General features: G+C 38.9%; 1 protein-coding gene across 1 annotated transcript in view; it reads right to left on the bottom strand.

The window, feature by feature from the left end:
- The window catches only part of PRKCQ (protein kinase C theta), a 217549-nt gene that overhangs the window by 99711 nt on the left and 104085 nt on the right, over window positions 1-13753 (bottom strand). The window contains exons 10-11 of the mRNA XM_036762109.1: window positions 13124-13247; window positions 2990-3150 (exon numbers count right to left, since the gene is read on the bottom strand). Coding sequence (XP_036618004.1) covers window positions 2990-3150; window positions 13124-13247 — 285 coding nt within the window. The remainder of the gene's footprint in view (window positions 1-2989; window positions 3151-13123; window positions 13248-13753) is intronic.

Here is a 13753-nt window from a genome sequence, read left to right as displayed (position 1 = left end):
GTGTACAGTAGATAGAAAACTTGGTCAAGTCACTTAGCTTCTGTTTGCCTCAGTTTTCCCATCTGTAAAACAGGGATAATAATAGCACCTACCTCTTGGGGTTTTGAGGAACAAATGATATTATATTAGTATAGTGCCTGGCCCACATTGGGCACTATATAAATATTAGCTATTATCATTAGGCAGATCACCTATAGCGTTTATTCCTTGAGGTACCAGTCTAGTAACTTTTTTTTTTAACAAAGGAAATGAATTTAATCTAGCATGATCTCTTCTTGATGAAGATGTGCTGGTTCTTACTGATGAATACTTCCTTTTCCAGTAAAAGGGAAAAGGAGAGAGGAAGCAAATTAGGAAAGAAGATGGGGAAGACAAGATAGAAGAAGAGGCAGTTCAAGAGAGAGAAAAATGAGAGGAGAAAAGTAAAATTGATTTAATAGGATCTCTATTATTGTGGGAAATATAAGAATTCCAGTCTTTGGTGTAGGTCATTTTCCTTCTTGCTTTAAGTTTGAACAGAGAGGTCAAATTTTCTGTTCTTTAGGTAAATTGCCTAGCACACAGTAGGCCCTTGGCAAATACTTGCTTGGATTAGATGATTAAATGAGGTTCTGAGGTGCTAATCCTTGTATATAACGGAGTAAAACTGAACCTCTTATTTGTCCTTCAGATAGTGACATAATTTGTAAATTTAGTTGAATGGCTTTCTTATTCAAATATGGAAAGCCATGGGGTTGGGGACAAAAGGGAAAAACCATTTCATCAATAATTAAAAGTGCTCTTGCTATAATTATTTCTTTCAATAAACACCCCCAAACCAGCTATAAACTAAGCAGCTGAAAAGGCAGTTTTAATCTTAGGATTTTTGGTAACATGTTATAATTGCACATTAATTGACCACAAATGATAATGAAGAGTGGCTATAAAATTGTTTGTTGTGCCCAGATTAATGCCAAATGAATTCCTAGTAGGTAATATTATTGCAAGAAACATCTAAAAGAATTAAAGATAACCAGAGGCAGTTTGAAAAGAGTGGAATTTGCTGCAGGCGATTGCTGGTGTTGAGACCCAAATTCTGAGCTTTATTGCTGCGGTTGTTGATATCAGCTAACTTGTGTTTTAGTTTGCTCAGTATAATTTGGGTGAATGTCCCTGCCAAAGTCTAGAGAACAGGTGTCTAAGTATTACATTGAAAGGAGTTACACAAGTGCATGAAACAGGGTGATCCTTCCCAGGTGGGGAAGGACCCATGCCGGTGGGCTTCAGTCCCAGTGGACTTTTTCTAGGGCTACATTTAGGTACATAAAAGAATTACAAGGCCAGTGAGGATACCTGCATATTATGAACATATCTCTTTATCTTCCCATAACCCTTTCTTAATGTCTTATCTTGAAAATTCCCTATCCTCATTGATGTTAGAGTTGATAAATATTCCACTTGCCCATGACAACTGGTTATGATTGCTGGTTCCCTTTTTGGTTCACAAAATCTTAAGAGTTGGAGGGGACCTCGGCAGCCATCTAGTGCAACGTGTACCTGAACAAGAATCTCTCTACACCTTCCCTGACAAAAGATGGTCCAGCCTTTTTTTGAAGCTCTCCAGAGAGGGAAAATGCATGACATCTCAAGGAAGTCCTTTCCACTTGCAGATAACTGTAGTGATTTAGAAGCTTTTCCTTCTAAGAAGCCTAGATTTTACTTTACACCTTGCAACTACTGCTTCTAGTTCTACCCTATGAGGCTGAGTGGAATGAGTCCTTTTCCAAAGGATGAGACCTTTAAATAATGACAGCTCTTAAGTCTATCCCCGCTGCCATCTTCTCAAGGTTAAACATCCTCATTCAACTGATCCTCACTGGCAAACTGAGGGTTATTGAGGAGGAGCAACAGCCTGGAAATATGAGCTTGTAGCCCCTAAGTCATTTTACCTTTAGAATAATCTTCCCAAATTGATATCAATGTCCTGTCTTCCATACCTCATCATAACTGGGATGGAAAATCACTTAGTGAATAAAAAAGTAGATATGCCCAATCATACTAGCCCATTACTGCAACTTCATATGCTAAAAGTAGAAAACAGAATGGAAGTGCCATTGATTGGCACTCCTCTTCCCCAAATATGCCTTGTTCTCTTTCCCTTTCCTCTTTTCCCCTATTTTATTTCCTGCCTCTCATACCCTTGGTGCCCTTGGACATTATTCCATGGTGCTGGTATCACTAAAGGTTACAGGATCCTTCCCTGATTCTCCCATCTCTCCCCTCTTCAATTTTCCTAGAGTAATTTGCCTCTATCACATTTTTGGTATCATATTTGTTTCTGAAAACCCCTTATCTTCTCTCTTAGATAGGCAACTCCATGAAGACAGGGACAATATTATTTTTAAGCTTTTTCATCTCCAGCACTTAGCAAAGTACTTTGAACAATGTTGTTGTTCAGTTGTGTCCGACTCTTTGTGACCCCATTTGGGGTTTTCTCGGCAAAGATGCTCGAGTAGTTTGCCATTGCCTTCTCCAATTTATTTTACAGATGAAGAAACAGAGGCAAAGAGGGTTAAAGGGGTTGCACAGGATCACACAGCTAAAAAGTATATGAGGCCAGATTTAAACCAGGAAGATCAGTCTTTCTAACACGAGGCCCAGCACTCTATCCACTGTACTACCTAGCTGTCCCTACTCTGAACATAGTAGACATTTAATAAAAGCTGGTCAAACTGAAATGTTAATCCTAGTTTTTAACCAATGTTTCTATAGACTATGGCTTCAGGAGTATAGGTGCCATATTTTCAGAGGGATATTGATAAGCTGGATAGTGTTCAGAGGGAAGCCTCTAGATTTTTATACCAAACACAAATCCTTCCTTATTGAAATGCTGCTCAATGAACGCCTCATAAGATTCCAGCCCCAGAATGAATAGCCCCACTGACAAGAATCCTTGTTCATTTTAATTTCTGGGATCATCCCAGATGCACTTCCTCATCCTGTAACGTACCTTGCCAAAACTTCCTTTTCCCAACATTTTGTGCAAAATGAAATCCTCAATACTGAATTTCATCCTGAGGGATGGTTGTTCTGTCTTCAGTACTGGTCCTGAAAGAGGTTCGGTGCTCACCATCCCTTCCACTGGCAACTCCCAGGAGATTCCCTGAGGCTCTGAAATGAGCAAGCCAGTTACTGAAAATGAACTTCAGGAAATTGAATGGCTTCCCAATCATACAGACTTCGTGTATTTTGTACTTCAAATATCCCATTTGAGGAGCTTGTGCTATTTAATTATGGGGTAGGGACCTTTAAGTACAATCCAAATTTTTCTGTGTTCCTCTGTAGGGGCTATATCTCAAGCTGGTGGTCATGGATAAAACCCTCTATCGCCCACTGACCGTAAATGCAGAACAAAATCAGGCTATGGACAAATTGGGATCTGAACCAAAACTGAAAAAAGAGATTCCTTTTTGACTGTCTTTTGGGTCATTGTAGCTGATGGCTATCAGATATATCACTCCAATGGCACTGGTGAATTTGGAAAGGGCGCCTGAAAATAATTACAGCCAATAGTTAAACTGTATGTTATCTCGTTCGATTCTCATAGCAACCCCATGACAGGTACCGCATGGAGGATTAGCCCCATTTTATAGATCAGGAAAATGATGCTCAGAGTAGTTACATGACTTGCCCATTGTCACATGGCTAGAGTCATTGCAAAATTTGAACCAAGTTCTCCCCTAAATGCCGAAACCATTCAACTTTCCTTGACTCTGTGTAACTTAACACTGAGGTATTTATTTTCATTCATCAAAGTCTCCATGAAAAAACTAAATTCACTGTTCCTCTCCTTACTCTGGACCTCAGAAATCCTAGACTCAAATCCTATCCCTCATCAATTACTACCTGTGTAACCTTACAGAAGAAGCTTAACCTGCTTGGACCTCAGTTTCTTTATCTGAATACTGAAGGGCTGGATTAGATGCCAAAGGTGGTAGCTCGGTGGCACAATGGATAGAGTGCTTTAACCTGGAGCCAGGACGACCTGAGTTCTAGCCTTAGATACTTCTTGGCTGTGTGACCCTAGACAAGTCATTTAAGATTTACCAGCCTCGATTTTCTCACCTGTAAAAGGTGGATAATAATAGTACCTATCTCCCAGGGCTGTTGGAGGATCAAATGAAAGCATTTGTAAAAGTGTTTTGCAAACCTGATAACACCGTATAAATGCTTTTTGATGTTTTCTAGGTCCTTTCTATCCCTAAATCTATGATCCCATGGCACAAACTTTGCTTTGTAGTCATCTTGCTAGAATTTGAGCCCATTTCCTCTTGATTAGAGGAGGTAGTACAGTGAAATAAGCATTTGGATGGGAATTAAAAGGCCTGGATTCCTAGAGCTCCAACCTGCTATAGACCGGAATGTGACCCAAAGCATGTCTGTTTAGCCTACCAGAGCTATCAGTGGACATGAAAAACAACCTTTTTGTTGTTTTCCTTGTTACAACACTTAATATACTTAATGACTCAAGTCATCAGATATTCTATTCTCTTTTAAGGCAAAACACAAATTTTATCCTTTATGTTAGAAGATCTCCAGATCCAGCATCATATGTTCATTATTTTCCTTTGGCTTATCTCCTAAGTGAAAACCCAACTACCTTCAAATTGTTAGCTGAACGGCAATACTTTGATTCTTGCTAAATAGAATTTAGAGTGTGGCAGACTATTTCTTCATGAAATTGTTCTCCTATGTGTCATCATGGTGTATTATGACCATTAGGTCCTAGAAGACTATGTACTACCAGCAAAGCATAAGCTATGGATGGGTCTACCATGCTGGAAAGGATTTGAGTGTCTTAGAAAGAATGAGTTTACTATGTCAGTACTAACCTAGTTAGGAAGGAGAGCCACAGTTGGTTGATCACTACATGATGAGTGGTGTGTGTGTATATGCACATATACATACACACACACACACACACACAGAGAACACTGATAATTAGAAAGTTTTGAAAACACAGATGAGTCATGATCTTCACCAACAGGGGGAATATCCACATGGTATAATGGTTTTATTGAAGTATTAAAGCATAATTGGACCATTGGCAGTCCCTGCCCATCTCTATTTGCCTTTTAAAATCTGTAAAGTATAGGTAACAGGCAAATATGTTACACTTTGGGGTCTAGCCAACCAACTGTTGACTGTTACCATAGTCAAATTCATATCTGCATAATTCTGTAACAGAGGTAATGGTGACAAGTTTAAATTGGGTACTTACACAATAACAGAAATGTAAGGGAACCTAGAGGCTATATACTACAGTGTACTCCAGGTTATGATCCTCTAACCTTCACCTGATGAGCTCAAGGGAGGGGGGCAGTACCCCACTACTTCCTGAGGCATTCCATTCCATTGTGCTTTTGGGCAACTGCATTGTTTGAAAGTTTCCTCTCTCAACTCCATCCATGGTTCCCATTTTTGTCCTATGGTACTAAACACAACATGTCCAATATTTCTTTCATTCCCTTTCAAATACTCAAAAGCAGTCCTTATGTGTGCTCCTCTAACCTTTCCCCTACCCCCTTAAAGTATCACTTCTCCAGGTTAAACTATTAATGCTTTTAATGACATGATCTTATCTTTCTAGTCCTCTTTAACTGGATGCTTTCCATCTTAATGGCCTTCTTAAAATGTAGTGCTCTGAACTCAACATATTTCCTCCTCTTCCCTCTTTCTGGATTCTCTCTTCTAGGTGGGTTTTCATGACCTTACGGTCTTGTTTTGATTCTACTCTTCCCTTCTCTGGCTCTTTCCCAGAGCAGCTTCTAATGTTCTGCTCCTATGTGTGGGAATATCCTTGGGCTGTATTCTGGGCTCTCTTCTCTATATTATCTCTTGATAATTTTACAAGTTGTCATGGGTTTAACTATCAACTTAATGCAGATAACTCCCAAATCTACATAGATTGCCCTTGTCTCTCTCCTCAGCTTTAGCTGCACCTGGATTCTCCATAAGCATCTCAAACTTAACATATAAAACATATACCGAACAGAATACATCTTTCCCCCTAAAGGCATCCCTCCCCAAACTTTGCTGTTTTTTCCCCCAAGGGTATCATCATTCTTCCAGTTACTCATATTCACAGCCTTGGGGCCTTTCTCAGCTCTTCACACTCCTCAACCTTTTCATATCTTATCTGTTGTCAAGTCTTGTCAACTTTACCTCCGTAACATCTGTTGTATCTGTCCCCTAACTAGGTCTCCCTTCACAAATATTCTGCCCTCTGCAATTCATGGAGTGGCTATGTTACTCCCCTGCTCAAGAAATTTTAGGGGCTCTTCATTGCCTCTTAGATTAAATATACACTTCTCTATTTGACATGTAAAGTCCTTCAAAATCTGGCTCTAACACACCTTTCTAGGCTGAATAGAAATCATTGCTCCATCACACACTCTGTGTTCCTGCCAATTTGGCCTACTCAATGTCCCTATTCTTCAGTCAGTTTTCATGGCAGACACTGGAGTGATTTGCTATTTCCTTCTCTAGCTCATTTTACAGAAGAGGAGATTGAGGCAAACAAGGATTAAGTGATTTGCCCAGAGTCACACAACTAATAAGTGTCTGAGGCCAAAATTGAACTTGTGAAGATATGCCTTCCTGATTCCAAGTCCAGTGCTCTATCCAGTGTGCCACCTAGCTGCCCCATGCATATAATAAATCTCCTTTCTGTACTTTAGAATGGGCTGTTTCCTATGCCTGGAATGCTCATTCATATTCTCTCTCCCACCCTGCCACTCTCTCTCTCCCTCTGTCTCCATCTCTCCCCTCTCTCTCCCCCTCCCTCCTCTCTCTCTTCCTCTTTCTCCTCTGTGTCTTAGATCCCTAGCTTCCTTCAAATCTCAGCTCAAATATCACTTCCTAGAAAAAGACTTTCTTGACCTCTCCAGTTATTAGTGCTTCCCTCATCCCAATTACTTTTGGAGGCATATACTTTGTATCTACTGATCTGTGTATCAGAATTCAAGCTGTTTGAAGTCAGGGAGTATTTTCTTTTGACCTTTGTAGTCTTGGTGCCTAGCACAGTGCCAGACAGATAACAAGAGCCTAATTAATACATATTTAACTGACTTGAAATTAATGTTTTTGGACTATAAAATAGTATAATCAGACTGTCACCTCCTTTTCCCTGGAGGCTATAACTGTCTTAAGGCAGCCTAAGATCCCATTACCCTTTTGGCTGCCATATCATACTATTGCCTCACATTGAGTTGGAATCCACTTTTTCTCCCATCTCATATAAGACATGAAGTTTTTTTTAACCTAGGTTGCATTTATCTCTATCAAATTTTAATCTTCTTATATATGCTTCATCATTTTAGTCTTTCATGATCTTGTTGGATTCTGATTCTGTCATCCAAGATGTTAACCATCCCTCCAACTTGTGCCTCATCTGAAACATTTGATAAAAATGTCACTTATGCAGAACCAAGAGAACATTGTACACAGTAACAGCCACACTCTGTGATGACTAACTTTGATAGACATAGCTTTTCTCAGCAATGCAAAGATCTAAGACAACTCCAAAAGACTAATGATGGAAAATGCCATCCACATCCAGAGAAAGACTATGGAGTCTGAATGCAGAGTGAAGCAGACTTTTTACTTTTGTTTTGTTTTCTTTCTCATGGCTTCTCCCATTTGTTTTAATTCTTCTTGACAACATGACTAATGTGAAAATATGTTTAGTAAGAATGTATATGTAAAGCCTATATCAGACTGCATGCTGTCTTGGGGAAGGGGGAAGGGAGGCAGGCAGAGAAAATTTAAAACTCAAAAGCTTATGGAAATGAATGTTGAAAACTAAAAATAAATAAATAAATTTAAAAAATGTCACTTATGTTTTCATAGAAATCATCAGTAAAAATGTCAAACAGTGAAGGGCCAGGGACAGATACCAAGAACAGTGCCTCCCCTTCTAGATAAAATCCTCTAAATTTAAATCAAATCATTAATGACCACTCTGAGTCTGGTGCTGAATCTACCTAATTATATTATTATCTAACCCACCCCTTTCTATCTGGTCCACAATATCTGCATGAAAGACTTCATCAAAAAATTTGACAAACTATAAGGACCAGATGTCCTGTTGGTATCTCATGACATCCAATACATCATATATCCATGAGGTATCATGAGGTAATGGATAGAGGGCTGGGCTTGGAGAAAAAAAGACATGGGTTTGAATTTTGCCCTAGGAAAGTCACTGGGTGCCTTAGTTTCCCCATCTATAAAATAAGGGAGTCAGACTCTATGATCTCTAAGGTTCTTTACAGGTCCAAGTCTATTATCTTATCAAAAAGGAAGTTATCTTTCCCTCCAATCCACCCTTCTTTCTTATTTCTCTATTTCTGCCAAGGGTGCCTCCTAGGCACCTAGATTTGCAACTTTGGAATCATCCTCAATTCTTCATTGTCTCTCACCCTTTCTCTTATCCCTCCCCCCACATCCAATCATTTACCAAGTCTTGTTGATCCCATCTCGATAACATCTTAATATGCCTACTTTTCTCCATTCACATGGCTACCATGCTAGCCTCCAAGCTGATCTCTAATTCATCTCCCTTCAATACGGCTGTGAAAGTGATATTCCTAAAGCATAGGTGGGAACATGTCACTCCCTTGCTCCTTATTGTCTTTGGGATCAAATACATACTTCTCTGAATGGCAGTTAAAGTGGGTCTCTTTCCAGACTTAGTTCACCTTATTCTCCTTCACATGCTCTTGACCTACTTCTCACACATGACATTCCATCATCTATCTCTGGGCTTTTGGGTAGGCTGTCTCCTTTGCCTGGAACTCATTCCCTTCTCTTTCCTCTTAGAATCCCTAATTTTCTTCAAAGTTCAACACAAGTGCCACCTTCTACTTGAAGTCTTTTATTATCTTCTCAGCTGTCAGTGCCCCACCCAACTGTCTTGTATTTAACTTTAAAATACTTTGCATATGTTTATTTATATACATCTTGTTTCCACTGAGAGAATAAAGCTCCTTGAAGGCAGAGCATGTTTCACCTTTGTCTTTGTATCCTCAGGGCCTAGGACAGTACCTGGCACATTAAAGGCATTTTAAGAAATGCTTGTTGGTTGATCTGTTGCTTTTGCTCAGGCACAAGTTTAGTAATTCAACCAAAAAAAAAAGCCAAAACAAAACTACTTGAGCTTAGTCTGACATGGCCTGTTCTTTATGAAGCTCTGCTTGCTGTTAGCAGTCAGTCCTTCCTGCACCAAGTGCTCACAAACAATTCTTTCTAGACTTCTACAAAAAATGGAGGTCAAGTTTACTGGTATATAATTTGCAGATTGTACTCTCTTAACTTTTTTTAAAAAAAGAATACACTTGCTCTTCTTCAATTATATGGTACCTCACTTGTCCTTCAGAGGCTTTCAAAGATCACTGATGATGTCTAAGAAATCGCACTGTTGGAACTCATAAAAGGCAACTAGTTGCTCTCTTAGACATTTTTTGTTCTATCTTTGCCAATGCAAAACACATTTTCCTTGACTGAGCAAACAAAGTCAATGTAATTTTTGAGTATTTTTGCCATCTCTCTGTCCTCCCTTATTGCCTTCCCATCATCCCTCAGCAGCAGCAGTCCTATTCCTTCTTTCATTGTTGTCTTTTTCCTAATAAAATAATTTTTTAAAAATCACATTTTGCTGTTTAAAAATCACATTCCTCATCAGCTTCTGCTCATTGTGAGCATTCAAAATATAACTCTTACAATACTGTGCCATACTTTTGTGTTAATGTCCCAGTATGTCACATTTCCGTATTTTATACATATATTTTAAAAATCCAAGTTGACCAATGAATTCCCTGTGCATCTACATTATTTGCTTTAGACAATGCCACTTTTGTACCCTTGTTGGAAATATTTCTGTTATATCTTTTTAATTTCACTCTTGATGGTGTCTAATCCTTCCAGGGTGTCTTCCCCCATACAATTTTAAGCCATGGGATTCTATTTGTCTCAGGTTTAGTCTAGACACTTTAAAAGAAACTTTCTCACAGGGTACATATTAGACTGTGAATTCTAATATGGAGTACTTATTTCCCTTAAAAAATTTTCCATCACTTATTTTTCAGCAACCAGTTCTTTCCTATCAGTCAGCTTGAGGTCCAGAATAACAATTTCCCTTTATACTCCCCAAACTTGGAAGGATGCAACTACTATGTGCCAGGTTGCACTGTGCTAAGTACTTTATACACATTACCTCAGTTGAAAAGAGAACTCTAGCAGATGTCTGGATAATTGAAGTTCCCCACCCCTATTTTATCATATTTCTATGCCAGGCTTGTTACCTTTTCCCTAAATTCCCATTTCCCCCTGTCCAGGTAAACTATAATTTATTTCTATGGAAATCTTTTCAGTTTTTTGCTCCAAGGAAATTTTTGGGGAATATAATCTTCTTGGGGAAAAAGACTCATGTCTCTCTTTATATCCCTAGTGCTGAGGACAACACATAGTAGGTATATGGAATATTTGAGTTTATTGAATTGAATTCATTCAAATATTCCTTATAATTTTTTTTTCCTGCTCTGGTTTCTAGATTCCTTCACAAGAGTATTTCTCAATATACCCTGTGTTCTTCACCCATGCCCCATTTTTTTTCTATTCTGTTTCATTTGAATTAAGGTATACATTTCTGAGCTACGTATTCCCTTTGTGAGTCTCATTCCATTAAGTCTCAGTGATCTCTATGGGGTGAATTTGTCTCCTTCCATTAAGGTATATAGTTCATTCGCTTTGCTTATTATCAATATATTGTGCATTTGTATACAGACATATGAAGACATGCATTTTATTACCGATTCTTGGATTCTCTGGTGAATTAAGGGGCATCTTTACCTCTATTCTTCCTTTGTTGTCAGGACTATATATGATATACAGCTTTGTAGACAATTTTCTTTCCCTTCACTTTAAAGTCCTTTTGGTTAGATTTGCAAGACACCAGGCAAATAGGTTTTTACCAGGCCCTGTTAGTCATAGTCCATTACTGGCCCTCATTCTTATAATTTAAGCTATATTCCAAAAATCTTGATCCTAATTTTCATCTGCCATCTTCCTAGCTAGCTGTTCATTTACCAAATCTGCCTTTCTATTCTGAAGCCCCTGCCTCCTATTGGTTGCAGAGATGAAAATACTATCTCTGTCCCTAAAGTCCTTGATTTTCTTGCCTTGGACTTAATTTCCTCTTGCAATATTTCCTGCAACATCTTTTAGATTCCTTCTGGCAGTATCAGCTGTCATACGAATCACTAGAAGGGGACTGTGGTCATTAGGTCTACAAAGTCTTGGGAAGGTCTCAGTCATGACCCAGATACATGCACTAGGAAAACTGCAGACCTCTTTATGATGAGGCAGAAAAGTGGTGCCATGATACTCCTCAGCAAAGAGTCATCATTACTACTCTGCTATTATTCCTCTGAGTCCTACAAGGTACTCTTTCTTCCTACAGTACATGACAATCAGTTTAATTCAATAATCATTTGACTGAATGCTTAATACATATTCATTATGTCCATAATTCCTTTGAATAAACAGCCGCTTCTTTCTCAGAGGGTCCAGATTTCCCTTCTATGGGAAAGGCATAATACCTGTTACTGAGCTCTAAAGTGTTCTTTTTCCCTCTGCACCACATCATAGTATTCTCTAACCTTCTGACACAGGTCAGGATTCCCTTTTCCCCCTTCAGATTCCTTCTAAAAATTTCATTTTCGCCTTGAAACCATTTTTTCAAGGAACCTTTTCCATTCTCCAAATGCTAGAGAGTAGTAAAGAGATGTTTCTGTAGACCCCTTTCTTACCAGACGGAGAGCAGGGTATGCTTTGAGCCCAGAGAGCTTTTACTTGTCCATGGCAAAAAGACAAACATTGCATATTCTAGCAAGTCACTAAAGAATTCTCCCTGCCCTGTGTGCTACTGTCTGTAAAGGAAATTCTGTGTTTTGCCATTCTTGTTGGCAGCTTGTGGTTATCTTTCAAAAGGTTCTGCTGGGGTAAATTACCAGAGGAAAACTGGAAACTTCTGAGACAGGCTATATTAATAGCAGTATTATCACCTTTCCTCAAGTTTGCCCAACCATTACCTTTGATTGGCAATTTGTTCTATCTTGCCAAAAGATCAAGAAAAATATTCCTCTGATGGAGGAAGCCCAGAATTATGTATATGAGGTGGTATCTGGCTGAATTAAGAGACACTTCAAACCTCCTTCTTCTGATTAGTTTTTAGAAGTTTTGGGCACTTTCTGCTGCTCTTCGCATTTTTCTCACTGTCCCCACAAACCATTGCCAGTTTTGTTCTCAAGCAAAATTTTGCATCCTGTTTACTTCCATCTCATTGCTACCAGGGAAGCCCTTGCTGTTCTGTGTGGGGATGATGCGTTCTTCTTTAAGCTCCTTTCCTATCATCTGTGTCTACTCTAATTATAGCAGGAGTCACTTGGAGAATAGCTAAGCCTGTTTTAGAGTTTCAATAGCATCTGGTTCAAACCCATCATTTTATAAATGATGAAACTGAGGTCAAGTTAAGCAATTCACCTGAGGTTATACATTTGTATGACAATTTACATTGCATCTTATGAGAAGTGATCTTCAGGAAGCCCCTATGAGGTGGGCAGTGATTATGATTCTCATTTTACAGACGAAGAAACAGGTACTTTCTTGGTCACTGATCTTGTAAGTAGAATAACCAGGACTGGAACCTGGGCCTTTTGCCTCCTAGTTTGTGCTTGCTCTATTACAGTATGCTGCATTGCATAAAGAACATAGTGACCAGACAGTCTGAGAACTTTAAAGATATGAGGTCAGAGCTAATCAGAAATAATGATCCCACCGAGGGAAGCTAGACAGCATAATGAGTAGAATGCTAGACTTACTAGTTGTGTGACCCTGGGCAAGTCAGTTGACCCTTCGTGCTTCAGTTTTCTTATTAGTTATGTGGGAACGGTAATATCACCTACCTTCCATCAAATGATATAATATATGTAAAATTCTTTGTAAGCTTTAAAGTGCTACGTAAATGCTCACTAGTATCATCATCATCATCATCATCACCATCATCATCTCTCATTAAAGCTACCTTTTTTTCCAGCTGTAGAAATGGGTAAATATGGAATTGCTGTTCCTTGCTTTATGTGGACGGGGAGACCAATTTCAATCGGACCTTCTCTGAAGATCTGTTCTGTGTCACGTAAGCATCGAGCCTGGGTTACAAACAAACAACCAACAAGTTATTCTCTCTTTTATTAAAGGAGCAACTTGGCAATCAAGCACTAGTCATGGTAAATTCTCATATTTGGACCCTGGATGGATTAGCGAACTGGAGTGTCCTGTCTGAAGATTGGTATCTTTCCTTTAGTGGGGAAGGGAAAGAACAATGTCTAAGGAGAGGGCAACTTTCCTAGTATCATTTCCAATTATCCATGAAGAGCCATCATTTTCTCTCCTAATTCTTTTTGTCAAATCCCAAGGCCCGGGGAAGTCTATTGCTATACTCTATTCATAAATTGAAGATATATCTATCTTCCTTAATCTCCTCTGCTAGTTAACTGGCCCTCCTACATAATCCTATAACAAATGAGAGAAAAAAATAAAAAAAATGTTAAAAGACAATGCTGTTTTGGTTTTGCATATGTGCAGTTTGATATGGTATTAATCACTGAAAATAATAGACACATAACCTGTAAGGAAGTACTGGCAGATAGAAGGG

Source organism: Trichosurus vulpecula, chromosome 5 (genome assembly GCF_011100635.1).
Source record: "Trichosurus vulpecula isolate mTriVul1 chromosome 5, mTriVul1.pri, whole genome shotgun sequence".
NCBI lineage: Eukaryota > Metazoa > Chordata > Mammalia > Diprotodontia > Phalangeridae > Trichosurus > Trichosurus vulpecula.
Note: the sequence above shows the minus strand (reverse complement) of the source record. Positions and strands in the feature narration are given on the sequence as shown.